Source organism: Osmerus eperlanus, chromosome 15 (assembly GCF_963692335.1).
Source record: "Osmerus eperlanus chromosome 15, fOsmEpe2.1, whole genome shotgun sequence".
NCBI lineage: Eukaryota > Metazoa > Chordata > Actinopteri > Osmeriformes > Osmeridae > Osmerus > Osmerus eperlanus.
Window position 1 is genome coordinate 1,165,506 of NC_085032.1, and position 27,701 is coordinate 1,193,206.

The window sequence follows — 27,701 nt, forward strand, 5'->3', positions numbered from 1 at the left end:
AGGCCCATCTCCGCAGTTGTCAAAAACTGTGGAGGAACACTCGCTCTGCCCTGCTACGCTCAGCTGACCGCAACCGCCGAATCGCCGAACGTCACCGAACTCCAGCACCCACTTACCAACCAGGTCAGAAAGTGTGGCTCTCCTCCAAAGATCTCCCGCTGTTGACTGCCTCCAAGAAACTCACACCTCGATACGTTGGGCCATTTGTGATCGAGACTGTCCTTAACCCATCTGTTGTCAAGCTCAAGCTCCCTACTCATATGAGGAGGATTCACCCCACCTTCCACGTCTCTTTGTTGAAACCGGTTTCCACCAGCGTGCTGGCTCCTCCGGCTACTGCCCCTCCACCCCCCCGCATCATTGATTACCATCCTGCCTACACCGTCCGGCGACTGCTGGACGTGCGCCGTCGCTGAAGTGGATACCAGTATCTAGTGGAGTGGGAGGGATACGGTCCTGAACAGCACTGCTGGATTTCCCGCCGCCTCATACTGGATCCTGCCCTTGTCTGGGATTTCCACCTTTAGCATCCCGACAGACCTGGTGGGTTGCCTGGTGGCAACCGTTGAGAGGGGGGTCCTGTTACGGCCACGGCCTGGTCCCTGTCCCTTTTACACCCCCTGCTGGTTCTCCTGTATCATCCTGCCTAGACCCTACACACCTGCCGCCCATTACCTCATCATCTTGCATACTTCAACCCGGCTTTCCAACCACTCCTCGTCAGATCGTTGTCACAACTACTGTGGTAGTATGCGCTTTTGACCCTCAAGCATTGCTTGATTCACTTGCCTTCTGTAAACCTGTTTTCTTTGTGCCCAGGATCATCATCCGTGAACCCAGTCCCTGCCTGCCGACCCGCTGATTCACCAAACAAAGACCACAACTCAGGACTACACCCAATAAATCACCTAATTGTATCTGTGCTGCGTTTGGGTCCACTCTGTACCACACAGTAACAAAATGTTTACTATATAAAATGTGTATTTGCATAGGATGTGTTAGAAATTGCTTGCATATGTGTATTTAGACAGGATGGATTAGCAATAGCTTGCATTATGTTTTTAGAACTCTTTTCCATTCTGTTATGGATTAGCAACTGCTTGCTGATGTGTAGTTTAGATAAGATGTGTTATAACTGCTTGCTAAAGGTTGAGACAGTGTCTCTGTATGACAGTTAAAACTGTTTGCATAGGATGTGGTAAGAATGGCTTGCATAGAAAAACCACTGGAAACTGTAGGTTGCTTAGAAGTACGCACACCAGTTGAATACATGCGTCATTGCAAGGCCCAAATTAAAAGAAATGTGTCATCAGTATGAAGCATATAAATGTGATGTGTGTGTCAATGAAATACGGAATCGAATCGGATCTGAGTAGAAAAGGACAGTGTGTTCAGTATTGAGTTGTCAGTTGGATTATACCGTCTCTCTATCTCTCTCTAGCTTTTGCAGCATAGGCTCTTGAACTCTTTTTTTTTTTACTTGGATACTTGACTTAGAAGCTTACCTCATTCAAAGAGTCTGCAGTACAGACTTAGATCCAAAATAATCTAAATTATGCAGGATGAACATTCAGTATTCCCCTTGCAGCAGCCTGTCAGCTGTCTAGTGGTTGGAGAGGTGGAAGGCATGTCCCACAGTGAATTCCACAGCACACACTGAGGGTATAAATAACCCACCAGTTGGAGCATGGTTGAGGGGTTGGGACAGCTGAGGAAATCCACCAACCTCAGTGTTCACTTCTCTTGGGCTAATAAGGGCTTAACTGTGCCCCTGAATCGTTTCCTGGCTGGACAGTCAGCGAGCCCAAGCTTTAGTCTTCTAATGTGGGCAGTCCCCACAGTAGACTCACAGAGAACCACAGAAGACCCCTCAATCCTTATAGCACCTCTCAGCCTGCTTCCTCCTGGCCTGGAACAATGGCTCTGCCTATAGACCCCACAGAGGAGCCAAGGATGTACCAACAGACCCTGTTGCAGGATGGTCTATACAACCTACTGGAGAATGACAAGTTAGTGGACTGTGTCTTGAGGATCAAAGACAAGGAGTACCCTTGTCACCGTCTGGTCCTTTGTGCCTGCAGCTCCTACTTCCGTGCTTTCTTCCTGTCTGACGTGGATGAGAGCAAGAAACGAGAGATTGTTATGGATGACGTGGAGCCTGGTGTCATGGGGTTGATCCTGAATTACCTGTACACCTCCATCATTAATGTCAATGAGCAGAATGTCCAAGAAATCTTCTCTGTGGCCAACCTACTACAGATCCCATCCATCTTCACAGTGTGTGTGTCTTTCCTCCAGAAGCGTCTGAGCCTTAGTAACTGCTTGGCCATCTTTAGACTGGGTCTAATGCTGGACTGCCCTCGTCTGGCAATCTCTGCTCGCAACTATGCTTGCGAACGCTTTCAGCTCATTTCACGAGACGTGGACTTTCTTCAGCTGGGTGCTAGTGAACTGGCAGCCATTTTGACATCAGATACACTGGATGTGGAGACAGAAGAGAATGTATATGAAGCCTTGATGAGGTGGGTGGCTGAAGATGAAAAGAATAGGTTGAAAGACCTTCCAGGACTACTGGACTGTGTGCGTTTGTGTCTGGTCACTCCAGAGTACTTTACAGAGACAGTAGAAAAGAATGGATGGATCAGCTCTGACTCTGGGATCCAAAAGAAGATTCAGCTTGTCAGGGACGCCCGTGCAGGAAATCTGCCAGAGACCAAGAAAATGAAACTGAAGAAATCCGAAGAAGAGGATAATGCTGGAGAAGGGAAAGAGGGAGTAAAGGGAGAAGAGCAAGAGGATGAAACGGATGAGGATTTACTTCCAGGCATCCTAAATGATAACCTGCGGTTTGGCATGTTTCTTAGGAACCTGGTGTTCATGATCAGTGAGACAGGTGCCATGGCCTATGACCCTACAGGAAATGACTGCTATGTGGCGTCACTATCCACGCAGGTCCCTAAAAATCATACCAGCTTGGTCACCAAGGAAAACCAGATTTTTGTAGCAGGAGGACTGTTCTTTGATGATGAAAATAAGGAGAACCCACTTAGCTCCTATTTCTTACAGGTATGCATCCTCAAAGCTATGAGTTATATTATACAGTTTTCTGTTGTCTTGAAAAGGTTATCTCTATTTCTAGGCATGTATAAACATTTTAAGAATGAAGAGAAAATACCTGTATATTTTGTGAATGCTTGTGTTTAATCATTGCATTTACACCAAGTAAAAGATACAATACAATGTTAATCATCAACATATATCTGACCTGCTGATGTTCCAGTATGACCCTGTTGGTGCTGATTGGCTGGGCATGCCCCCAATTCCCTCTCAACGATTTCTGTTTGGGCTGGCTGAAGCAGAGAACTCCATCTTTGTCGTCGGAGGGAAAGAACTAAAAGAGAAGGATGAAACTCTGGACTCTGTCCTGGTTTACGACAGACAGTAAGTTCACTGGTTTTGTTTGTACAATGTTTATTTTAGTTTGTACAAAAATTGTGAACAGGTTGACCTAATAACCACAACTAGAGAGGGTACAATTTCTGGGGAAATTGTAGGGTGTGCTTGCTTGCGTTGTTTGGACAGGGGTCCGTTTTTTAATGACATTAAAAACTGATATTTCTGTATTTTATATAAAAATGCATACTTATTATTTATAAAGATGACATAGATTTAAAAGCATTTTTTTTGCTGCTCATTTACAACTGAAAATACGAGTGAAGTGTAGAATGAATTGGATGTCTTCTCATTTCCCCAAGAGGCAAGAGGCAGCCTCATCGTTGAATCAAAACGAATACATTTGGCAGACCGGTGTACAAATTGACCTAATCTCTATGACTTAAACGTCCTTTTAAGTTTTTCCCTTCTCGTGATATTTTCATGCATTTAGCCTACTCATTGCATTCATTCATTAATAAAGAACCCCCTTTGAAGATTATTCTACGACGTTACCCGGGCAGTAGAAGATGGAATCGCGATTCAAACAGTACCATCTGCTAACTGAAAATATGCCCCCCAAAACGTAAATAAGCTTGACATTTATTTGGTGTAAAATCGCTCATTCATAAAAAGCTCACTGGTAGCGATCACTGTCAGTAACAACGCAAAATGCGATATAGCCCTGTGTGGAGAAGCTGCCCCGGTAAATTGTACTACTACGGTACAGTAGTAGTACAGACTAGACTACTGCTGTGTTCGTCTTGGTAGCGATTGCGTTGGTTGAATTGGATTTAACGTTCCGTTGTACGGTTTAGGCTGAAATTAATTATTTTCATGAACAGATTGACAAAGTTTAGGCTGTGGCAATGAAGTTCAGGTTAGTAGTTAGATAGACTTTTGATTTAAGTAAGGGGAGTGCCGAACATGTTCTGTCGCCGTTTGACTTCCTACAGCTGTGTAAATGTTTTTGTAGTGTCTCGCGTAGGCTACAGCGTTGCAGTGATACACTGGATTGAAACCACAGGTAATGGTAATTTCACCCACAAATCGTTTACTTGTAATCTAATGTCATAATAAATCCTACAACGAAAAAGTATATGTGAGGAATGTTTATTTTAATGATTGAAAACAGATACATCATAGACCACTGTAGTATGTGTTGCCCGGGCAACACAGGCTAATGTCATGATGCTAATATTTCAGTGAAATAGTAGACTACTGTTTCCGAAAGTAGATGTACTTCCTTAATAATATCAGCTTATATTGTACATTACACATCACAATTGTGTGTCATATCACAAAGTAAAATGAGTAAATAGTTATCACCCTGGCCTCTTTGCTTGTGGCGTTCCTGCAGCTGCCTTGCAGTAAAGCTATAGTTAGCCTAGCTATCCCCCAAGTTAACAGATGCGAAACGAATGTTCTGCTACAGGTAGTCAACCTTTTGACACCGCCGTTGTGTATGTAGGCCAAATATTGACTGAGTTTTAGGGGGGCGAAAATAAACAATAAATAATAAATAAATATATATGTGAGAGAACAAAGGTTGTGCTCTCGCCGAAGGCTTGAGCACACCCAACTATGCCCCTTGATCTAATGGAAGGAAGAGGGGTGAGCTAAACAGTGTATTAATACTAGCCAAACATGCTGGAATTGCAGTTATTTGACAATAAAGGTTAAATCAGAGCAAGAAAGGACAAAGTTAAGTTAAATGAAAATTATATTTAATAACATTGCAAATTTAATTAAATTAAATTACAAGGCCAACTTGTTACAGCATCAAGGTTTCAAATCTTACCTACCCTACTATGATAGCAAGTAAATATAGGCCAGAAAGAAAACCAGTCTTCTGACCATAAATGACAACACAACCCCAAGCTTAGGTCTCAACCAGGTCTCTCTCCGCTCCGAAAGCCGAAGGACCATCTTTAACCCTCGTGCTGCCTTCGGGTCACATGACCCAAAGGTTCATAACGAACCATCGTTGTGTTTACCCAATTTCACCCAATACAAAAACAAATAAAAATAATTTTCTTTTAACCATTGCAATGTGGGGGGTCTGAGACAGCCCGACAGTTAAAAGAAAATGCTTCACTTTGTTTTTGTATGCGGTAAAGTTGTCGCAATACAACGGTGGGTCACAATGACTGATGGGTCAGAACGACCCGAAGATAACACAAGGGTTAATAGGGCACAAGAATGTAAACATAGATTGTGACAGTCAGGCAGGAATGACGTTACAACAGTCTCAGAGATAAAGATTCACTGCTCCCAACACATGACAACTCACACTAGAGAGTTCATAGTTGGAGCTCTCCTTGTAGTCATGACAAGGACCGTTTAGCCAGTACTTTCTCCTGACCCCGAACATCTATTAACCTGACACAGACACAATATACTGTTATTAATAGCAAGCTTACATGATAAACGTACTAACTAGTATCCAATGACTAGTTCTATTGATTAGTGATTAGTGTAAGCACACAGGAAATCCCAATTTCTTCCACACTACCCTCACCTATGGTCACGAACTGTGGGTAGTGACCGAAAGAACGCAATCGCGAATACAAGCGGCCGAAATGAGCTTTCTCCGCAGGGTGTCCGGGCTCTCCCTTAGAGATAGGGTGAGAAGCTCGGCCATCCGGGAGGGGCTCAGAGTAGAACCGCTGCTCCTCCGCGTCGAGAGGAGCCAGCTGAGGTGACTCGGGCATCTGATCAGAATGCCTCCTGGACGCCTCCCTGGTGAGGTGTTCTGGGCACGTCCCACTGGGAAGAGGCCCCGGGGAAGACCCAGGACACGCTGGAGGGACTATGTCTCTCGGCTGGCCTGGGAACGCCTCGGGGTCCCCCAGGAAGAGCTGGAGGAAGTGGCCGGAGAGAGGAAAGTCTGGGCCTCCCTGCTTAGGTTGCTGCCCCCGTGACCCGACCCCCGGACAAGCGGCAGATAACGAACGAACTTGATATTAAAACACACAAACACACTATCAAACCATATGTGTAGTATATGTCAGAAACCAAGTGTGGACCCAAAAGCAGCCTCCAAAAATAAGTGTCTTAACTCCTGTTATTGGCAGTAGAAATTAGATTCAAAAAGCAGATAGTCAAAAAGCAAAACCAAGGAACTCTAACCCTGTTGCATGTGAGAGAAAAACTAAGCACAAAACTAAGAATCCAAGCCACTTAAAAAGCACAGAACAAACAAGGCACAGGTGAAAACAATGTCATAATGAGACCAGATTAACAGAACCAAAAACAAGAAAACACAGCGAGGGCCTCTGGTGGCCAACAAAGGGTCACAACCCTGACAGCATATGTCTTGAGCTGCACCAAACTTGATGGGGGTTAACCCAAAAAAATCAGGGTTAACACAGAGTTCAAAAATAAGACTCATTTGAGTCTGTTCTATTTCCATTGTCGAATATCTTACCAGAAGCAATATATTTGTTACGTGTCTATTAATATTTAGGATTTCTCCATCAGGGGGAACCGTATTGTTATTTTTAGTATTCCTATTATTATTCTTATCTCCTTAAAGTGCCCAATCCCTCAAGTTCTCCTGGTATAAAGTTTTCAGCTACGAGTAACTTCCACACCGCAAATGGGACACATTCGCCCATACATGGCGCTATAGGCCATGGCCCAAAGTTGTATTAGAGAGATATATGTATATGTTCAGTGTCTCAATATTTGTGCCTATAATTTTATTGCAATTTTGACTGATGATTTTTCAAACCTAACAGGCTTCCAGATGACATCACTCTGAAGTACTGTGCAAAATGTCACCTTGATATATGAACTTGGGCCAAATTAGGCCCTAGTAATGCTAGCCATCTCTTTTTTATGCAAAAACAGAACCTCAACATAAACAGCAGTGGCCGTAGCTCAATCAGTAGTGATGGCAACTTATAACTCAAGGGTAGGAGGATCAAATCCAGGGTTTTAACTTTTAACTATTACTTTGGTTTCTGTTGAAAAGACCAGTTTTTAGGATTCCTTCGTCAGTGGGGTTTAATCCTAGCCTGGCTCTGCCCTCCTACGTACTTCCGCTCAATTTTCATTTTGCTTCTGTATTAGGTCTGGGATTTCGGCATATTAGTCTGATTTTTCAAATCAACTATTTACCGGTCCAATCAGCGAACAGAGGGAGTGGCTGAGAACGATGACGTTGATGTCGTGAGCTAGTTTGAGTTGTAGTTCAGAGAAAGATGCAAGCGAAGCCATTCGGTCCGTTGTGGCAACGCTGCCGAATATCCAAAAGTTAAAGCCGGAGAAAGAACAGTCTTTGCTGAGTTTTTTTGGTGTCCATGATGTTGTGGCTCTCCTCCTCACGGGGTTCGGGAAAAGTTTGATTTTCCAGCTCGCTCCGTTAGTGCTGAAGGAGTTGGCTAGCAATTGGTTATGGCAGATCCAGAGTGGCTCTGGGCAGATCCAATAGTTTTAAACTTCAACAGAGTACCCGCCTTCAAGGAAGTTAACGCTTGTCAACGGAGCGATCCCCGACTCTGTACCATTGAAATGTACAAGAGTCTGGTTAGGACCAGGCTAGTTTAACCCTAACCCTAGTTTGTCCATTTTAAAATAATTTAATCTGTCATTGCTGATTGCAGCTATATTTAGTTTGGTATTTGGAAATAATTAGCATCTGCCACAGTAGCAACCTCACAGTAAACAAACACCACACGTCTTTGTTTATGGGTTGGCTTGACTGAAACTAAGTAACAGTACTGTAACTAACGAACCTAAAGATGAGAATCAATCTGAACCCTGATCATGCCCCAAAACCAAAGAAGAAAACAAGCCTACGTTGTAAGAAAGTATTCAGTTATCCTACAAATGTTGTTTATGATAGTGTCTCCAAAACTCTAAATTTCATAATATGACACAAAAAAAGGTTATGCATCAAAGTGCGTAAGACATTTCTGGACCTTTTGTACCAGCATGTGTCACATTGTCTGATGGTGACGTGAAGGCCTGAACCCTATCTTTATCTAGTTAAGATATTGCCAAAGCTCAGTGCATTGGATATGTAAAGTAGAGGATTTTATTTAAAATAAATCTCAAGGGAAAATCTAGATGGCACATGTTGGAGACCTTGTGTTTCCTGTGTTTCCTGAGCGGTTAGGGAATCGGGCTACCAATCAGAAGGTTGCAGGTTCGATTCCCAGCAGTGCAAAATGACGTTGTGTCCCTGGGCAAGGCACTTCACCCTACTTGCCTCGGGGGGATGTCCTTGTACTTACTGTTAGTCGCTCTGGATAAGAGCAACTGCTAAATGTAAATGACAGTGTCATTATTACAGTGGTCAAAACGTTTCCTCTCTCTCACAATCATGAGCATATATTATGCTACAATACCTTATAGTATATGTTCAGCATTAGTACATTTCTTTCTCCCAAAGGTCCTTCAAATGGGGAGAGTCGGACTCCCTGCCCTACCCAGTTTATGGGCATGCAACTGTATCGCATAACAATATCATCTATGTGATTGGAGGAAAAACAGACAGCAAGTGAGTTTAACGTCATGCAATGTGTTTTTAACATTTCTATCTCATGCTTTTGAATTTTCATTCCAGGATAGAATTAAAACATTTTATTTATTACAGAAACCAGTTTTGTCTTATAGTTTCAGTTAAAATCTACGCTAATACCATGACTCTTATGTTCTTTGCGAAGGAAATGCCTGAGAACAGTGTGTGCATATGATGCCAAACGGTTTGAGTGGACGGAGCTTGCACCGATGAAGCTGGCCCGCTCCCTCTTTGGGGCAACTTTCCACCAGGACAAGATTTATGTGGCAACAGGTGTCACCAACACAGGACTTACAGACACAATCGAAGTCTATGACATTGCTTCCAATAAGTGAGTTTTGACAGCCATTTAGGTAGCCAAACTGACAAATCTATAATACATATGAGAGTTATATATAGCATGTGTGTGTGTTTGTGTTTCACAGGTGGTCAGATTTTGTGCCCTTCCCCCAGGAGAGGAGTTCTCTAAACTTGGTGTCTGTGGCCGGGACACTTTATGCTGTGGGTGGTTTTGCAATGTTGCCTGTTGAAAATAGTGAAGAGTTCCTCCCTAATGAGATGACCGATATATGGAGGTGAGAAACACATTAAGCATAAAATGTTCTACTTCATAAACTGATCTGTCTATGAACTGGAGAAAGAAGAGATTAATACAAAATATATTAAAGATAGGGACAACATAAGAAACTACAGTATGTATAACTTTACATTTACATTTATTCTAGTGATATCAGTTAAATGCGTTATTAACAGAGTTTTTTTCACATGCTGTTGCAACAACTAGTAACATTAGAAAAACTACAACACTACACCGGATCTAGCTAGACCGGAAACAAAAAAACAGGCACGCCGCACACACTTGTTTGCGAGCCAGCCAAAGAGTAGTTGGCTAATGTTACGTTTTGAGTGGATAGCGAGCGTGAGACGCCAAAATGGATGCCAATAAGATTCTGAATGGAAAGTTTACTTTTAAAAAGTTGCCAAACAGTTCCATTGACAAGACCAAGAGTGAGAACAAGTGATCTGTGTGTTTTGTCGTTGTGAACCGAGCTATCATTGCAGCACGTCCAGTCTGAAATACCACTTGATGGCTGAGCACACAGCTGATACAAATTCTCTGTTTGTGTGAAACCGTTTTAATTAATGATGGACAGTGTTACATTGTGTGAGAGATTATTTGCTCCAAGTGTGAATGACTGCTCCAAGTGAAAATGTTAGTGTGAAATTTAACACTACAGTATGCCAACGTTGTTTTCAATAAAAAAAAATTTGCACAAAGCAAGCAGATCCACTTTTCCATGTTGATAAGAGAATTAAAATGAGAAAAAATAATCAAGGGACATTTAGAATAGATAAAAATGTGCGATTAATTGCGAGTTAACTATGATATTAATGCGATTAATTGCGATTAAATATTTTAATCGTTTGACAGCACTGATTTATTCATTTAGAAGATACTTAAATCCAAGTGACGTATAGGAACATCATAATAATAGTAATGCATTTGTTAAGCAGTGCAACAATAACATAATCTCAGCAACATTATTTCTGAATTCTTCTGACATGACAGTGCAACCATAGCAATAAAATCATATCTCAAGTGCAGCATTGTAAAATGCTTTTACTAATACAGTACAAAAATGTTGTATACAAATGTATATATCAAACCAAATGTTACAAATTTATGAAGCCTTCTCAACCAAAGCATAGGACAGTTGAGGGGCCAAGTAGGAATGAAATCCATTTTTAACTCACACAACAAATAAAAGATTTGATCCACACTGCATTGACCCACACTGCATGTCCTATGAGGGGTTGAGTGGGAATTCCAATACATTTTATACCTTAAATGTGACACTGACATGTCTTCCTCCACACAACAGGTATGATGAGGGCGAGAGGAAGTGGAATGGTATCCTGAGAGAGATCCAGTACGCTTCAGGTGCCACCATCCTGGGAGTCCGTCTCAACACCCTGCGTCTGACCAAGATAGGATCCTCTCTTTCAACTGGCTTATCACCTGCCTAGAATATTGAAATAGAGGGACTTAGAGACACAGATACAGATACTAGGATATGTGCCTTAATGCTGGGTGATAACATGTAATGTGAAAACTACAAACTGGACTGTTTCAGTGCCAGAGTTTCATCTACTGTATTATTGGCAGATACATTAATCTGATGTTCATTTATGTGACTGGAAGTGACATTTGTGACAACCTTTCATTTGTTGCTTGATTTTGCATTCATTACAGATGTGAAACAGGCTTTTTATATTTGTTTGCATTTCTCATGAATTAAATTGGATGTTCTTATATTTCACCATCAATGACCATACAGAGCACAAAACAAATTAAAGTGAGGCATACAATATTGCAGGTCATAGGTGTGACCCTTTGTTCTAAAACCTTTGAGGTGAGTACTAGATACGACATACACTAAGCAGTCAGCTGATGTTGTCTGCATATTACTAAAATGATCCAGGAAAATTAAGCAAAGTCCCTTTCATTACACATGGCAACATGGGATGAATTTAAAGTATTTGAAACACTTTCCCATCAACATTGTTTTTCATAAAGAACTAGTACAAGCCTAGATGGAATAATATATATTTATTGTTTGATAATGAAATGATTCCATTATGCTCTCCTGTGTTACAGACAAAAAACACGAATCAATACAGAAAATACAGCTAATGTTATTAGCACCTCTAGACACTATTGTCCTTGTATTGTATTAATTTAATTTATTAATTCTGCTGACATAGTTTACTACCTCTTACACATGGTACATGTACACCAAAGCTAACTAAGACTTTGAACTAGATTCAAAGACACAGATGCCAAGTGCTAAACAAACATGGAGTTGCTCCACTGAAGTGGTGTAGTTCTAGACAAAGCCTAATCTTTGTTTGAGAAATTAGGCCAAAGGGTTTATTTTGTAAAGTAGAGGATCAATCAATGACAAACATATATCATCAGAGTTGGGTCAGCAGGGGACACATAGAATATGAAAACCTTTGTTTAAGTACTGTGAGAAAACACTTTTTTGATTATCATATATTATAGTTTCTATAATTGCCACGCATTTTCCATGCCCCAAATTGGAAAGTCAACATTGACAATATGTTTGTAAGAGGAACTAACCCACCTTCATACTGTATGTGCAACATTTCTGGTAACATCTCTTTCTGAACAATCTGAACAGTTTTCACTCAACAAACTTAAAAGTATAAAAAGGGAATGCTTTTCCACACCAAAAACAACATTCACTCAATTTCATTTCATTTCTCTTCATCTCTCTAAAATCCTACGATACATTTGTTTAGGTACCACAGAGTACGGAAACACCATGGTAAGTTCATAAATACACTCAGTAAGGGCCAAGAGATTTGCCTCAGCTAGTACAATCCTTTGGATGGCAACCTCATACTAAGAAAGTGACCATTGATTGCTTTACAGACAACATGTAAAAACATCATTCTAGAAACCATAAACTTTACATATACTTCATTTCCCTTACATTTTATTATTCTCTTTGCCATTTATAAATGCATAATTCGTTTTATTATCTTCCTTCATGAGTGTAAAGTGTTCACAAAAATCCAAAGCTTTTTACTAATCTGGCAACCAGCAAGTTCTTCACAACCTCTGATACAACATATAAAAAGAAAGACAATATTAGCTCATATTGTTTTCTTAGCTCTAGCTCTGGGAATCAATATTGACACCTGATGGCAACAAAGAGCCAAACCACCTTATTCAGACACATTATATAAATAATTCCGATTATGGAAAGGGTGCTTAAAGAGAGATCAATTGTGAAAGTTTACTCTAAGAGACATGGCACAAAGACTTAATAAAGAAGAACTGGTAAAGTAGACATTTTACCCTTGGCAAACTCAATTGGCTGCAAATAGTTTTTGCTGCAGAACTCCACACCATCACACTCCATGCACAGCATTCACCAGGGCACAGCTCAACAACATCTTAACAGATGGCATTACAAACAAGTGGCAGCAAATCTTAATCTACTGAGTGTTGATCCACAGCAGGCCTTCTGTAAAGTAAACAGGTCAGATCATCTTTTTAGAAAATGTGCTGATTTTAAGATGGTAAAATCCTACTTTACATAGCTTTTCACACAGGAAACTGGTAGCCAAAATAGCTACAATGTCATTATTAATTTCATTTAATAACCAATGTGTTAATGTGTTTAAGTAACTTCCTCTACGAATAGTTAGCATAAATTACATGTATTTATTTTTGTGTAATTTAAATTACTTTAACGACTAATGCTGGGGTAAGCTTCTCTCTTCGGAGCCCCGGAGGTGACATAAATAAAAATACATTTTATTTCGTGGCCACGATTTATTAAATCGTGCGCATGTTTTACTTATTCGTTTCACTTGTAGTTAAATAGTGCGCACGTTTTACTAATTAATTCCCTTGTTTTAGTTAAATCGTTCCCTGGTTTTATGTATATAAATTTGATGAATATCTCCCCGTGTTGTGTGCACAATTTAATCAATCGTGGCCACGAAATACTTTTAAAAAAGAAATCTATGTCACCTCTGGAGCTCCGTAACTCTCTACCAGTTTAATGATATAATCTCTACGACTCGTTTTGTCAACGTTGTCAATATTTCCACCATTATGCCATAAGAAAAATATAATTCAAAGTGCAAATATTGTTCAAAGTATCTCAGTAATATCACTACCATTCTCTTCCAAATCAATGATTCCCTTCACTGTCAACTGTTAACATTAAATTCCAGTTAACATCTGTTAATTTAAGGCAAAATAATACTTTCACAATGACTTTCTATTATCCCCTCAAAGTATCTCACAAAAGTCCTTGATTGAATCCTGTCACAATATGTAATCTTATAGCAATCAACTTGATGTCTTCATAACGACGAGCCTTACGTTATGGACTGTTGTAGTTAATAAATCACATTGTGAAAAAATAAGGTGCAGTTACAAAAAGTGAATTTTTAGGTTTCAGTTCCTATCAGTTGCTATCAGTTCCTACCCATTCCAATGCCAATAACTGCTTTTGAACTCTGGAGAACATACATGTTTGATTTAGGGAAGCTCCTTTACAATGAGGATTCCCTAAGGAGCTCAGTGTGCTACAAAGCAACAAGGGGGCTACAGCCGTCAGAAATCTGTGAAGTACTGAGAGGCTGCTATGAAACCTTGGCATGAATCAGCCTCATGCCTTCAGGAAAATTGTGCATCTTAAATTATTAGATTGTTTAAAGCAATATGGCTACAAGCGCCTCCCATTTATGCTTACACATATCAAATTAAGAGTTATCCTATTAAGAGCTAATGAGTACTGTGAAGAGGAAGTTGTTTCTGGACATGACCATAAATATCCTATTGGTTATACAGTCAGAATCTGGTATCCAGGACAAAACATATGGACATATTGAAAACCCACCACAGCTGCAAACCTTGTCTTTCATGGGTTGTTTCTAACTCAATCCTATTCAAAAGAAGGCAAATCAGGAATCAACAAAGAGAAGCCTAAAAAGTACCTTGACGGCACATTAGTTGATCTACTATTTCACCATGGCAAGTAACAATATACATACCTAGTTGGGATGAGCTTACATAGGCAACAGTACACAAAGTGCTTAGAGATTAATGTACAGAATAAAAACATTTGACATGTTATTATTTATACTAACGCTAACCCACCACTTCCAATGACTTGCAATTGTACCAACCAGAATACATAGGGTAACACATTCATTTGACTCTCAACAGAATGTAAACAACGATTATGGGTAGAAAGATCTCGGAGACAAATCTGAGAACACCTCTTAGAATATGTACATGCTGAGTAAACAGTATACATGATACCTAGCATAGAGAGGACATTGGGGCCCAGGACTTTTTCTCCTTTAGACTCTGATATTTTGGATATGGAATAGAATGAAGAATCAGAATCAAGATATATCTACAACATACTCTATTTACTAAAATAACTGTCAGTAAAATATAATTTAATTAAAACTGACCAGAAAGTGCAATAATTCTGTAAAAACTAAGTAAAGAGGATAGTAATTGGTCAGCTGGAAGCATCAGTCAACAATATCTCCCTCCAACTCTGTACTTAAAAAATCCGGTCTGGCAATTGACAGATTGTGGATTGGACTGTTGACTTCTTTTACACAGCACACAGACCCCTTTTTACTACATACATCACAAACATACAAACACACGTCATCACACACCGCATTCACCAGTGCACTGCACAACAGACTAATTAGTTAGGCCACTGGAAAAACCAAACAGATGACATAACATATCACACATTATTACACAAACTATCATTGAGTATGTCTTAAATACAAATAGGGTTAAGATAAGGTGCATGGTTGATTATAAATGCTGTCTATTTTCCAACAATAAGCATGTGAAGCTCACAGGATTTGGTTATTGGCAAGGGCATACATATTTTCAAAGACAAATCTGCATTTGGTTAATGATAGAACAGATCAGAACCACACGCTACATATTTAGTAATTGTCAAATCAAATAATTCATGTGGTTCTATTCCAAAGAAGCAGGTTTCGCTTGGTAGCTGAACAATGTGAGCCACTGAGTTCTGGTTACGGTAGAAGAGGAGGAGACTGTAAGGGAGGAAAGGAAAGAAGTCAGACAAAAAAAGAAAGGAGGGCTGCGCTGTTCTCACAGCGCAGCCCTCCATCAGGGCAGGTAAGGTACACAACCACCCCTGGTTCCATACACCACAGAGATAACCTATTCAGCTCAGGACACTACAACCCTTTGTCATGGACACCTTGGCAACCTAAGCTTTGAAATAAACAACCCCAAAACATTTTTAGACAGAGTTGGCTAAAGTAAAGGCCTCAAACTAATATGTTGTTCTTCAGGAAAGTATGTGTGATTCAGGAAATTCAAGCAAAACAACAGACTTCTATGAACAAAATAAATTTAAATATATCCTACATGATTCTGAGGTTATTTGATGTTCACTATGATACAAGAGGATGGGTGTAAGTTAGGAACCAAAACATTGTTACTAGAATTAACTCTTTAATTAATGACACAAATAGGCCATTAATAAGCCACCATTCCAAAACATGGCTAATTACATTTATACTGCCCTCTGTTGGTTGGCCGTGGCATGGCTATGGCCAAATGTGACACTTTTCATGGCATTGACTGTATGACACTAGAAGTCAGCCATCAGCAGGCCACAAGTATGCTCTCCAGGACCACCTTGGTCAGAAGCCTCAATCTTTACTTGAGGGGGGCCTTGTTAAGTGTTCATAAAACCTTACGAACACACTCATGATACCTTCACAAGCTCTAATGTATCATTCATAGCATTCATAACACAATATTATTTAAATTTTATTGGAAGCAGAATCTACACATTGTTTTGAAAGAAAAAAAAGGGCAGGCCAGTGATTGGTAGATTTCATTTTTAAAGATTAAGATTGTTACAATGTGTGTATGTTTTGAGTACAGTGACAGTAAAAAAAACATACAGAACTTTTCAGATTCATTCTTAGATAAATATATTAGCTTTCATATAATACATGTGGCTTATATATATATATATATATATATATATATATATATATATATATATATATACACTTCCACACACATGAAGATGTAACAACTGGTTTCATAAAGGTGTTATAAATCTTCATGAAGACCCCGTTCAAGTAAAGTATTTCCTGTAGCGTTTTCTTCTTACCATATAACAGGTGTGCATTGCCTTACACTTCTCGCGTGACTCGTTTTGCGCTGTCCAGGATCCAACATTTTTGAGACAGGGATACACATTAAGTGCTTTAGGTGATTTAATTTTCCACTAGTTCTTGGAATTCATCTGACCAGTTGAGAACAAGGGTGGAGGAGTGGGAAAGTGGGGAAGGGGCAGGGGTAAGGGAGAGCTGTGGTGCATAGTGGCTGATGCAGCAATGGGCGTGGTCACGGAATTCACCAATCCCAGTGTAACCTGACCAATTGTAGCAGGGTCCAAGATGACCAGGGCAGAGGATTGGTCCGGGCCTGGGGCATCAGCATCAGAGACCACCATTGGGTTGCTGACCTGGAAGCACTTCTCCTTGTGGGCCTTTAGCATGTTGGAGAAGCGGAAGCGCTGGCCGCACACCTCACAGGGGTATGGCTTCTCCCCTGTGTGTGTGCGACGGTGGCGCTTCATGTTGGGCCGGCTGGTAAAGCTCTTGCCACAAATCTCGCAGATGTATGGCTTCTCTCCTACAGGTAGACAGGGCAAAGAAATATAGTAAATGGTCAAGATTAAATACCAAAATGGACAGCAGGAACATTACACACCTAAGTAATCTCACTGCACTATGCTGCAGCTGGTCAACTCACTGCTGCTTGACCATACATCTTAGATAGCTATAACCATGCACAGTTATCATGACAGGTTCACCAACACTTTTGTTAAACACTAGACATGATATTATGTTCTTACCAGTGTGAGTTTTCATGTGTTCATCAAAGTACTGCTTCATGTTAAAATCCTTGCCACACCACTGGCACATAAACTGCTTATGTCCGATGTGAATGCTCATGTGGGAGCGCAGCTGGTACTTATATTGGAAACGTTCATTGCAATTCTGGAATGAAACATACAAATACACACAGAAATCAATCCAATTTAGACCTTGGAGATATGAGTGGAGACATCAAGTATTATACCGTAGTTGTATGTAAGTGAGTGGAAGGTTTTATCTAAAGGAAGGTCTAACCTCACACTTGAAAGGCTTCTCTCCGGAGTGCTGGAGAGAATGTACCTTCAGAGACATGCTACGCTTGAACGACTTCCCACATGTCTCACAGGTAAATGGCATATCCTTGGTATGAGCTGTGTAAAGACAAGCAGAGACAAACATCAAGTGATTTTAACTTTTTCTGTCTCAAGGCCACTTTGGGTGTCTGAAAGCGTTTAACCACATTTGATAATTTCATGTTTTTTCATTCCCCACCAGTTAAATGTTTTATTTGTATCTAATGTTGGGAATATGTTGGGGGTCAGATGGCTGAGCGGTTAGGGAATCGGGCAATTAATCAGAAGGTTGCCAGTTCGATGCCCAAGGACACGGTGTCCTTGGGCAATGCACTTCACTCTACTTGCCACGGGGGGAATGTCCCTGTACTTACTAAATGACTAAATGTAAGGGCAGCACCACAACATTCTAATAATAATAACATAACTTAACAAACATAACATAACAATCTGGTCAGTCATTTAGTAGCTCATTCTAATTGAGTATAAGGAAAATAGATGTGGCGACTGTGATAGGAAGTAGTTCCAGCATCAAAAATGTCCTCTCCTGAGTCCAGGAGAGGATGTATGTATGCTAAATGCTTTTTATTTCATCTGTCTAACTGGTATGGAAAGGACAGTTTCGGTATTAACCTGGAAATATTGAACATTAAATGTTTGCTTCTTCTTCAGTTTGCATTCACAGATCTTTGTTGTAAGGAATGAAGTAAACTAACCAAGAGCAATCCCAGCTGAGGTTTCCACTAACAAGGTATTTCTAATATTACCTAGGTTCAAACTAGCAGAATAAAGTATACAAGAGTATTGACCCCAGTGTGCAAGTATTCTATAAAAACCTTGATTTAAGTTTCTACACCTTGTCCTAAGATTGGATGTGCATAAACTAATCTCCAAACACTGTGAAGTAATGCAACCAAAAATTAATTTGGCCAAATTTTCTTTCACCCAAAAATGTTTGGGTCCTTATGGGTATAAAGTGCATATGATCCCTTCTGTGAAATGCTAGGAGTACTCACCGACCATGTGTTTTCTGACATGCGCCATGGTGTAGAACTTCTTCTCACAGATTTCACAGGAGAATTTCTTCTCTGCGTAGCCATGCACAATCTTGTTGTGCTCATGGAGGGACCAGAGCTTCTTGAAGACTTTACCACATGTCACACACTAAAGTACAACCATGAGAAACAGGCAATTATTGTATTGTTTACGAGTTGGGTCTGGTGTTGAATTGTGCAGAAAAGTAAAGTGCTGAAACAAAAAGGTAAGAAGTGACATTTCAAGAGACCAAGAGAGCACTGCAGTGTAATTGCTTGATTTTTATGGGGTGTTATTTCCTACAAGTCAATATAGGGAATATGATTGCTATGTAATTAAATGGTATTAAGTATTAGCCGTGTACACCAAGTTATTACAAAAGGTGGTTAGGGTTAGTGTGAAAAATATGAGAAGGCACAGTATGGGGAAGGAATGTAAGGAGTCAGTAGATGTTGTAAAGGGTCTGTTGAAGGTTGTGTTCAATATTAACATCAACTTACCCCTGAAAAGACCAACCTCCTCCATACAAGTTTCACTTGTGTAATAATTTGCATATTGCTATGTAAAGTGTATTTACATAGCAATATCTGTGGTTACTGCTACGTAGTTACATGGTAGCTAATGTAACCTCAACGTAAAGTGTTGAGGTTAGCAAGTGTTAGCATAGATTATTAAGACAAACAAAATAGACTACCCAAAATCCATATATTAAATTAAAAGGGCAATATTTCTTACAGTTAAATAATTACATTTTGTAATCATTGTTGAATTACCACATTTTTATGTTCTATGTAATATGTCTATGTAATTCAAAACAAGTTGGCTGATTAGAAAGGGACCAAAACACTGACATGTGACATAATTTCATCCCCTTCATTACCGATAATCTCCTTAATTGGCATCATCATTATTAGCATCATAATTACACATTTCATGGCCTTTATTGCCACCATCTTCACCCCTTACCTGTATGCTCTTTTCACAGTTGGTCTGGTGGTGCAGGAGAAGCTCACTCTCCAGTAGGAAACGTTTGCCACACTTGTTGCAGATCTGCATGCGGTTGTGCGTCACATTCATGTGCTTCTCCAGGTACCAGCGATTGTTGAAGACACGGGGGCACTTTTTACAAGGAAAGTGTTGCTTCTCTTCCAACCTCACCTTCTGGCCCAAACTTTCCATATTCAGCTTCCTCTTAAGCCCCCGGCGCCGACTACTGAGCATGGCGCTGTCAAGGTCTGGCCGCATTAAGGCAGAGGTGTCTTTGGCGGAAATGATGAGAGACCTAGTCCCCCAACAAGGCCTCTCCATTGTGGCATGCTCCACCCCTCGAATGTTAAGATTGTTGTCTTCTTTCTCATCTTCTTCTTCTTCATCTTGCTCTTCTTCACTGTCTTCAATGTCCTCTTCTCTGGGGGCGCCTTCATCTTCCTCCCCATCATCCTCGTTCTCATCCTCCTCTTCCACTGAATCCCTCTCCTCATCGTGGCCATGAGGGAACATATGAGTGGTTTCGGTGGCAATGGTAGCTTTGCCCTCTGACCCTTTGGAAACATTGAGTGTCTGGTTATTGAGGTTGACCTCCACAATGATCTGCTGCCTGTTGAAGGAGGTGTGGCCATCAGAGGCCTCAGACTCCTTTCCACTCTCATCCATCTTACAGAAGCCCCTTCCTCCAGAGTCTGGTCTCCCCCCCAGGCCTTCCTCCTCGTAGACCTGCTTGGCTAGGGAGGCTGCGTGGTGTTGAGATGCCTTCACAAGCCCCTCCTCCACCCTCACCGAGAACAGACTGCTCCCCTGCCGTGTGTATACCCGCCTTAATTCTGTCTCCTGCTTGATCTCTCTGTACCTCTGACTAGAGGGTGTCACCACAGTGGCTCCCAACCCCTCTTTATTTGATATGTCTACAGGTGCAGCGGCTGCTGCCCTCAGTGAGTGGCTGCTGATGAGATTGTGGCAGGAGGCTGCAATGTCGCTCATCTGCAGCAGCGTGGCTGCATCAAGCACGTCGAGGATAGTGCGGCTGCTCACCAGCAGCTTGGAGGTGTAGATGAAGTTGAGGATCTGCTGCAAGCCTTGGGAGGTGAGGGCATCCAAGGACAGGTCCACACGCCGCAGCTGTTTACTCTGGGCAAACAGGGAGTGGAAGAATGGGCTATAGGCTGCCAGCACTCCCTTGTGGGCAGGAAAGGTGCTGCACTGGCGCACCAAGACAATGTCCACGTCACAGAGGTCGGGCTGGAAGAGGCGTTGCTCATTCAGCCTGTCCATCAAACAGGTGAAGTGCAGGGCCACATCCTCTACAAGAGAAAACTCAGCCGTAGGGACGTCTGTTGTCTTCTCCACTATGAGCTGAAAGAGAGAGAAAGAAAAACATGAAAAAAGAGAGAAAAAAAGAAAAGGTGAGAGGGAGAGAGTGACTGTCCTGCCACAACCTTAACCCTCGTGCTGCCTTCGGGTCACATGACCCAAAGGTTCATAACGAACCATCATTGTGTTTACCCAATTTTACCCAATACAAAAACAAATAAAAATACTTTTCTTTTAACCTTCGCAATGTGGGGGGTCTGAGACAGCCCGACGGTTAAAAGAAAATGCTTCACTTTGTTTTTGTATGCGGTAAAGTTGTCGCAATACGACGGTGGGTCACAATGACTGATGGGTCAGAACGACCCGAGGAGAACACAAGGGTTAAACCATGTAAGAAAATGGTTTAAGAGTAAGTACCCTTATTTTTTTCCTGTAAAGTGTTCTATGAAATTTTTATTTTGGTCATGTCAGTTTTAATATATTTATATTTTTAGCCCTGATATCTATTTATTATTAATATATCTCCATTTATAATTATGATAATAAATTACATGATGAATTAAAATCCAAATTTTTATTTTGCAGACTGTATTGCTTGCTGTAGGTTACTAAAATGCCAAAGAAGATGTTTCAGTTGATTGAATCAGTGTGACTTGACAATAACCCTGCCAGTTCTATAAAGCACCAAGGACTAAATGGTTCTTAACCCTCGTGCTGCCTTCGGGTCACATGACCCAAAGGTTCATAACGAACCATCGTTGTGTTTACCCAATTTTACCCAATACAAAAACAAATAAAAATAATTTTCTTTTAACCTTCGCAATGTGGGGGGTCTGAAACAGCCCAACGGTTAAAAGAAAATGCTTCACTTTGTTTTTGTATGCGGTAAAGTTGTCGCAATACAACGGTGGGTCACAATGACTGATGGGTCAGAACGACCCGAAGATAACACAAGGGTTAAGCATTTACTCATATTGCACTCATTCATTAATAAAGAACCCACTTTGAAACAAGCTTATTTTAACAACGTTTTCACTGGCAGTAGTATCTCAGCTGGAATCCTTATTCCAACATTACCATCTTGAAAATATGCCTCCAGTCACGTAAATAAGCTTGAAATCAATTTTTGGAAAACTGGCTAATAAATTCATAACAAGTTGACTGGAAGCGATACTTGACGGTAACAACATCCCTGGTCTGAAGACAAAGGCACTCATGTGACCGGCTATCCATGTTGTAAGTAGGGAAAAGCGCATCAACATTAGGTGTGTTCTGATTTGATGCAGCCAATGGCATTCTCAGCATTCTCAGCTTCATGCCGGTGCTGCATGAAGTCGAACACAGCTTTTGTCAGCTTCCAGTAGCGGACTGGCCATCGGGAGCACCAGGTGGGCCGAAACACTTCTGGGCTGGAGGGCCGCTTTCCTTATAAAAATTGTCGGTAGAAGATACAGCGACATGGTTGGCCGGCCCCCCTTTCCCCCAGGACGGTTGGTCTATTCCAAATAAACATCTATGCAGCCCTTAGCCCCGCTCCCTTTGTCTCGCTTACACATGACAGTGACACTGACAGATCGAAAGCTGGCTAGTAACGATGGAAAACCAGGCTAAGAAACGTAAGGGTGGCACTGAGGCTTCGACAAAAAGACATCACCTTCACTAGACAAGTTTTTACCAATTGAAAAACGGTTTGTTTTACAAAAAAAAAATCTCATATTAAGTGCGGAACTCCCTAACTAGCATCACATCAAAAACTGAATGTGCATGCATTGGCAGGGCAGTTGTGGTGACATATACGGGGGCCAGTTCTGGTGGGCCAGTCTGGGTCAAAGTCCAGGGCCGATTTTTACTCCCATTCCGTCCGTGTCAGCTTCTCTACATCAGCCACTCTTAATCCTGGTCATTGGGCCTCATTCATCAAATGTTCTTAACCCTCGTGCTGCCTTCGGGTCACATGACCCAAAGGTTCATAACGAACCATCGTTGTGTTTACCCAATTTTACCCAATACAAAAACAAATACAAATAATTTTCTTTTAACCATTCCAATGTGGGGGGTCTGAGACAGCCCGACAGTTAAAAGAAAATGCTTCACTTTGTTTTTGTATGAGGTAAATTTGTTGCAATACGACGGTGGGTCACAATGACTGATGGGTCAGAATGACCCGAAGATAACACAAGGGTTAAGAACAAATTTTTTCTTAAACCCCACTTGCGCAGTTTTCACGAAGTTTCTGGCATTCACCAATGTTTTCTTATTTGGGATTTGTTCTTAGGTAAGAACAGAATTTACGCACACCAAAGAGCACTCTCACACAATTGAGAGCTGAGATGTTTGCGCAAAATAAGTAGTTATACCGTTTTCGTCCGTTCTAATTTAAAATGGAATATTTCTCTACTTTATAATTTTGCAACTAATAATTTTCATTATTTTACATATTTTTTTGTTTTGTTTGTTTGTTTTAATAAATACACACTACACTTACACTTCTGCTAATTTGTAAAGCACTTTGAATTGCCATTGTGTATGAATTGTGCTAGGCCTATATAAATAAACTAGCCTTGCTTTGCCTTCAATTCACACCAACTATGTTAACGGGGAACCTTGCCATCCAATAATAAGTGACTTATCATGGCATTTATATGCCCAAAGTAGGCTTATTCCACACACTAGGACTACACCACACAATGGCGTATTTATTGCTACTGCAACATTTTGCAGATCGTTCCCTGAGGAGGGAATGCATCTTCCTTGACCATACCGATTTATTTGCAAAGAGTGTTGAGTACCTGTTGGTACGCTTTAGGATACCAAGAACAGTCCTCATGTATATTTGTAACAGTCAACTGTCTTCTAGGCTATGTTTTGAAACATGTTTTTTTGCTTCAGAATTCAGATTAAAGTTGTTTTCAGCTTAACGCACTGCTTCCTGTCAGACAGGAAGTCTGTGATCCACCTGCAGGTGGAGTCGGGCACGTTCAGCTGGGAGAGCTTGTCCTGAAGCAGGGCAGGGATGATGGTGTTGAAGGCAGAGCTGAAGTCCACAAACAGGATCCTGGCATAGGATGCTGGGGAGTCCAGGTGCTGTAGGGTGAAGTAGAGGGCCATGTTAACGGCGTCATCCACAGATCTGTTGGCTCTGTAGGCAAACTGCAGTGGGTCCAGGAAAGGGTCTGTGATGGCTTTGAGGTGTGCCAGCACAAGGCGCTCAAAAGACTTCATTACCACAGAGGTCAGGGCGACGGGTCTGTAGTCATTGAGTCCTGTTGGCCTTGGCTTTTTGGGCACAGGGATGATGGTGGAGAACTTGAGACAGGCTGGCACATGGCATGTCTCCAGGGAGGTGTTAAAGATGTAGGTGAACACCGGAGACAGCTGGTCAGCGCAGTGCTTGAGGGCTTTTGCTACACTATATGTTCTAAATTTTCTATAGGTAAAAGATCAAGAAATCTACTGGTGTGGGGAATTCCCACAGTTGTGGATTTCCATCTCATAAATCATAACTGTAAAGCATTTGTGGGCTTTTAAAGCTTAACGTGTCAATCCTTACATTCCATGTCCCTACCTCTCTCCTTCCCTCCCTGGACCAGCGAGTGAGAATGTCCATTCTATCACATGATCATAATTATAAAGCATTTCTTGACCGATCTCTAATCCACGCTGCTCTAAACTATTCTCAATAAAAATCATAGTATCTGTCAAATATCCTGTATAGGTAGTGAAATTTACAGCAAAACCAGAGCTCCGTTTCTGACTGACCATGCACCTAGATTTTGACAGTTATCCCATGAGCTCAGTCTGTTACCTGCTGTGGTATGGATTATAACATGGCAGACTATAGCTTTTGAGAGCCACTTCCACCCACTGAGTAAAAAGTGTGCACTCAGCAGTGATCTTCATAGTTTCCACTCATGCTGAACGGACCAGAACAGGGGTCTAGTGAGAACGACACCAGCATAAAGTAGAAAAGAGTGAATTTGTTTATAATTTACACACACACACACACGTGATTGTTTCTATTCTACTCTAACACACAAACCCGAGTCACAATCTCGCAATAGGGAGTACCGGATGACAGCATTAGCCATTACTGTACACACAATGGCTCATTGATAGTTATAAGGTAGTCTTTTTGTATAATACAAGGAAAGATCAACACAGAAACACAGGCTTTCTTATCAGAATCACTGCAATGACAACAAAAATGTTCCATTGTTCCAGTAAAATAATACTAATTTCAAACTTAGATGAAATACATGTCTGTGGTTTTGGAGTAATGAGAACTTTATGTCCACAAGAGTCCAGGATACTTTAGTACAGGGGTGTCAAACATACGACCCGCGGGCCAAAACCGGCCCGCCAGATGGTTCAATCCGGCCCGCGAGACGACTTCCAAATTCTAAAAAAAGGAACTGATATTCCAAATTTGTCCAGCAGAGATCGCACTGACAAAACAAGAGATCCGGAAATAACCAGCACGTGACAGCAACGCGCCAAGAGCGCGCCATCTGGCAATCTTCCCTTATCGTTATTAAGCTCTTTTTGGTCAAAATTACCCACTGTTGCACCCTCATTACCAAAATGTCTTTGTCAAAAAAGAGAAAAGTTGACACAGAGAGCAGAGTTTTCCAAGAAAAATTGACTGATTCTTATTTATTCACAGAAGTTAATGGGAAAGCAGCGTGCTTGGTGTGTAATCAGCAAGTTACAGTGCTCAAGGAATATAATATTCGGCGCCACTATGAGACTCATCATGGTACATGAATACATGAAGATACATGAATTGTTAGCGGGTCTGAAGAAACAGCAGTCTGATTTTACGCGTAGCCGAGAGATCAGTGATGCAGCGGTGAAAGCTAGCTACCTTATTGCTAACGAGATAGCGTTAGGATCCAAGCCATTTTCTGAGGGTGAGTTCGTGAAAACATGCATGCTGAAGGCTGCAGAAATCGTGTGCCCTGAAAAGCGACAGGCCTTTGCCGACATTAGCCTAACGAGGAACACTGTCGCCAATAGAATTTCAGATCTTTCGGCAGACTTGGACAGCCAAATGAATCACAAAGTCAAGTCATTTGTTGCATTTTCGGTTGCAATTGATGAGAGCACTGATATTACAGATGTTGCTCAACTGAGTCAGCTCAACAGTTGCTCAACGGGAGTCAGGTGGCTGAGCGGTGAGGGAATCGGGCTAGTAATCCAAAGGTTGCCAGTTCGATTCCCGGTCATGCCAACAGACGTTGTGTCCTTGGGCAAGGCACTTCACCCTACTTGCCTCAGGGGAATGTCCCTGTACTTACTGTAAGTCGCTCTGGATAAGAGCGTCTGCTAAATGACAAAAAAAAAAAAAAAAAAAGAAGAAAACTGCCCATATTCATTCGTGGTGTTGATGAGACTTTGACAGTCACCGAGGAGTTCCTTGGGTTGGTACCTATGACGGATACTACAACAGCGGATGACATTATGAGCTCTCTCGTTGGAGCGCTGGACAGGGTCGGAGTGGACTGGTCCCGTGCCGTCAGCCTGGCTACAGATGGTGCGCCATCAATGATCGGGAGAAAAGCAGGCGATCTTCTCAGTGATAAAGACATTATGTATGACTTGCCATACCACACCGAAGTACGGTGGTTAAGCCGAGGTGCCGTTCTGAAGCGTTTCTTTGAGCTACGAGAGGAAATTGGACAGTTTATGGAGAAAAAAGGCAAACCAGTGAAGGAACTTAAATGCCCAGAATGGGTGCAGGATCTTGCCTTCATGGTGGATATTACAGAGCACCTGAATAATCGTAACAAATTGTTGCAGGGCCGCAAAAAAGTTGTCACTCAGTATTATGACAGAATACGCGCATTCAAGTTGAAACTGTCACTCTGGGAGACAACTATCTAGCGGTGACACTGCTCATTTCCCTTGTCTAAGAGATGTGCGTGCGACCGGACTTAATGTTGACATGGATCAATACAAAGACAAGATTGCAGGATTGCTGCGGAAGTTTGAGCAACGGTTTCAGGTCTTCGGTGAACTTGAGACAGAATTTGCAGTTTTTCGCTCGCCATTCACAGTCAAGGCTTCTGATCTGCCCGCTGACATCCAACTCAAAATAATTGACTTGCAGTGGGATTCAGGTATGAAGGACAAATTTGTCTCGGTGGCTTGGACACATTTTATCAGTATCTCTTGTCAGGGTGCCCCAAATTAACAGCCCTGGCTACAAAGGTTTTATGCATGTTTGGCACTACCTATCTTTGTGAACAGGTTTTCTCTGTAATGAACATCAATAAAACAAAGCTGCGCTCAAGGCTAACACACAAGCACTTAAATGACATTATGAAATTGGCCGCTACTCAAGATTTGACACCTGATATTGATGCAATCGTGAAGGCTAAAAGATGCCAAGTTTCAGGGGCAGCCGGTGGCTGCAGTAGATAGGTCGCAGTGAGAGAAAGAGAGGGGAGGGGGTTAAAAAGCGAGTAAGTCTAATTCCTGTAATGCTCTTTAAGGGACGTTTTGCACTCTGAAGAATACAGTTCTGTGAAAAAATAACATTTACTGTAGTAATGTAATATTTAAAGACCATGAACATTGTGCAGTAT

At 41.4% G+C, this 27,701-nt stretch overlaps 2 protein-coding genes across 3 annotated transcripts in view; one reads left to right on the forward strand and one right to left on the reverse strand.

The window, feature by feature from the left end:
* The first annotated feature begins 1,777 nt into the window (after positions 1-1,777).
* On the forward strand, positions 1,778-11,276 carry klhl40b (kelch-like family member 40b). Its single transcript, XM_062480280.1, has 6 exons — positions 1,778-3,066; positions 3,281-3,441; positions 8,834-8,941; positions 9,108-9,293; positions 9,388-9,537; positions 10,846-11,276. Exons 1-6 carry the CDS (start codon positions 1,918-1,920, stop codon positions 10,988-10,990), a joined length of 1,899 nt encoding a protein of 632 aa, XP_062336264.1. The 5' UTR covers positions 1,778-1,917; the 3' UTR covers positions 10,991-11,276.
* Positions 11,277-12,797: 1,521 nt separating this feature from the next.
* Positions 12,798-27,701, reverse strand: part of LOC134035288 (zinc finger and BTB domain-containing protein 47-like) — a 43,131-nt gene continuing 28,227 nt past the window's right edge. The window contains exons 2-7 of one of the 2 annotated variants that reach the window (XR_009932336.1): positions 19,774-21,156; positions 18,789-18,936; positions 17,735-17,850; positions 17,458-17,602; positions 16,708-17,234; positions 12,798-15,607 (exon numbers count right to left, since the gene is read on the reverse strand). Coding sequence is in view for 1 of the 2 variants with exons in the window: in XM_062480279.1 (XP_062336263.1) it covers positions 16,825-17,234; positions 17,458-17,602; positions 17,735-17,850; positions 18,789-18,936; positions 19,774-21,156 (2,202 nt within the window). In the remaining variant the exon portion in view is untranslated. Of the gene's footprint in view, positions 17,235-17,457; positions 17,603-17,734; positions 17,851-18,788; positions 18,937-19,773; positions 21,157-27,701 lie in introns of both variants that reach the window. The other variant, XM_062480279.1, reaches the window with a different exon arrangement.

Bases quoted from the DNA above. Each gene is read 5' to 3' on its own strand.
- klhl40b (XM_062480280.1), top strand. From the start codon at position 1,918: ATGGCTCTGCCTATAGACCCCACAGAGGAGCCAAGGATGTACCAACAG. The intron at 3,067-3,280 runs GTATGCATCCTC...CTGATGTTCCAG, and splicing joins TTAGCTCCTATTTCTTACAG to TATGACCCTGTTGGTGCTGA. The intron at 8,942-9,107 runs GTGAGTTTAACG...TTCTTTGCGAAG, and splicing joins GGAGGAAAAACAGACAGCAA to GAAATGCCTGAGAACAGTGT.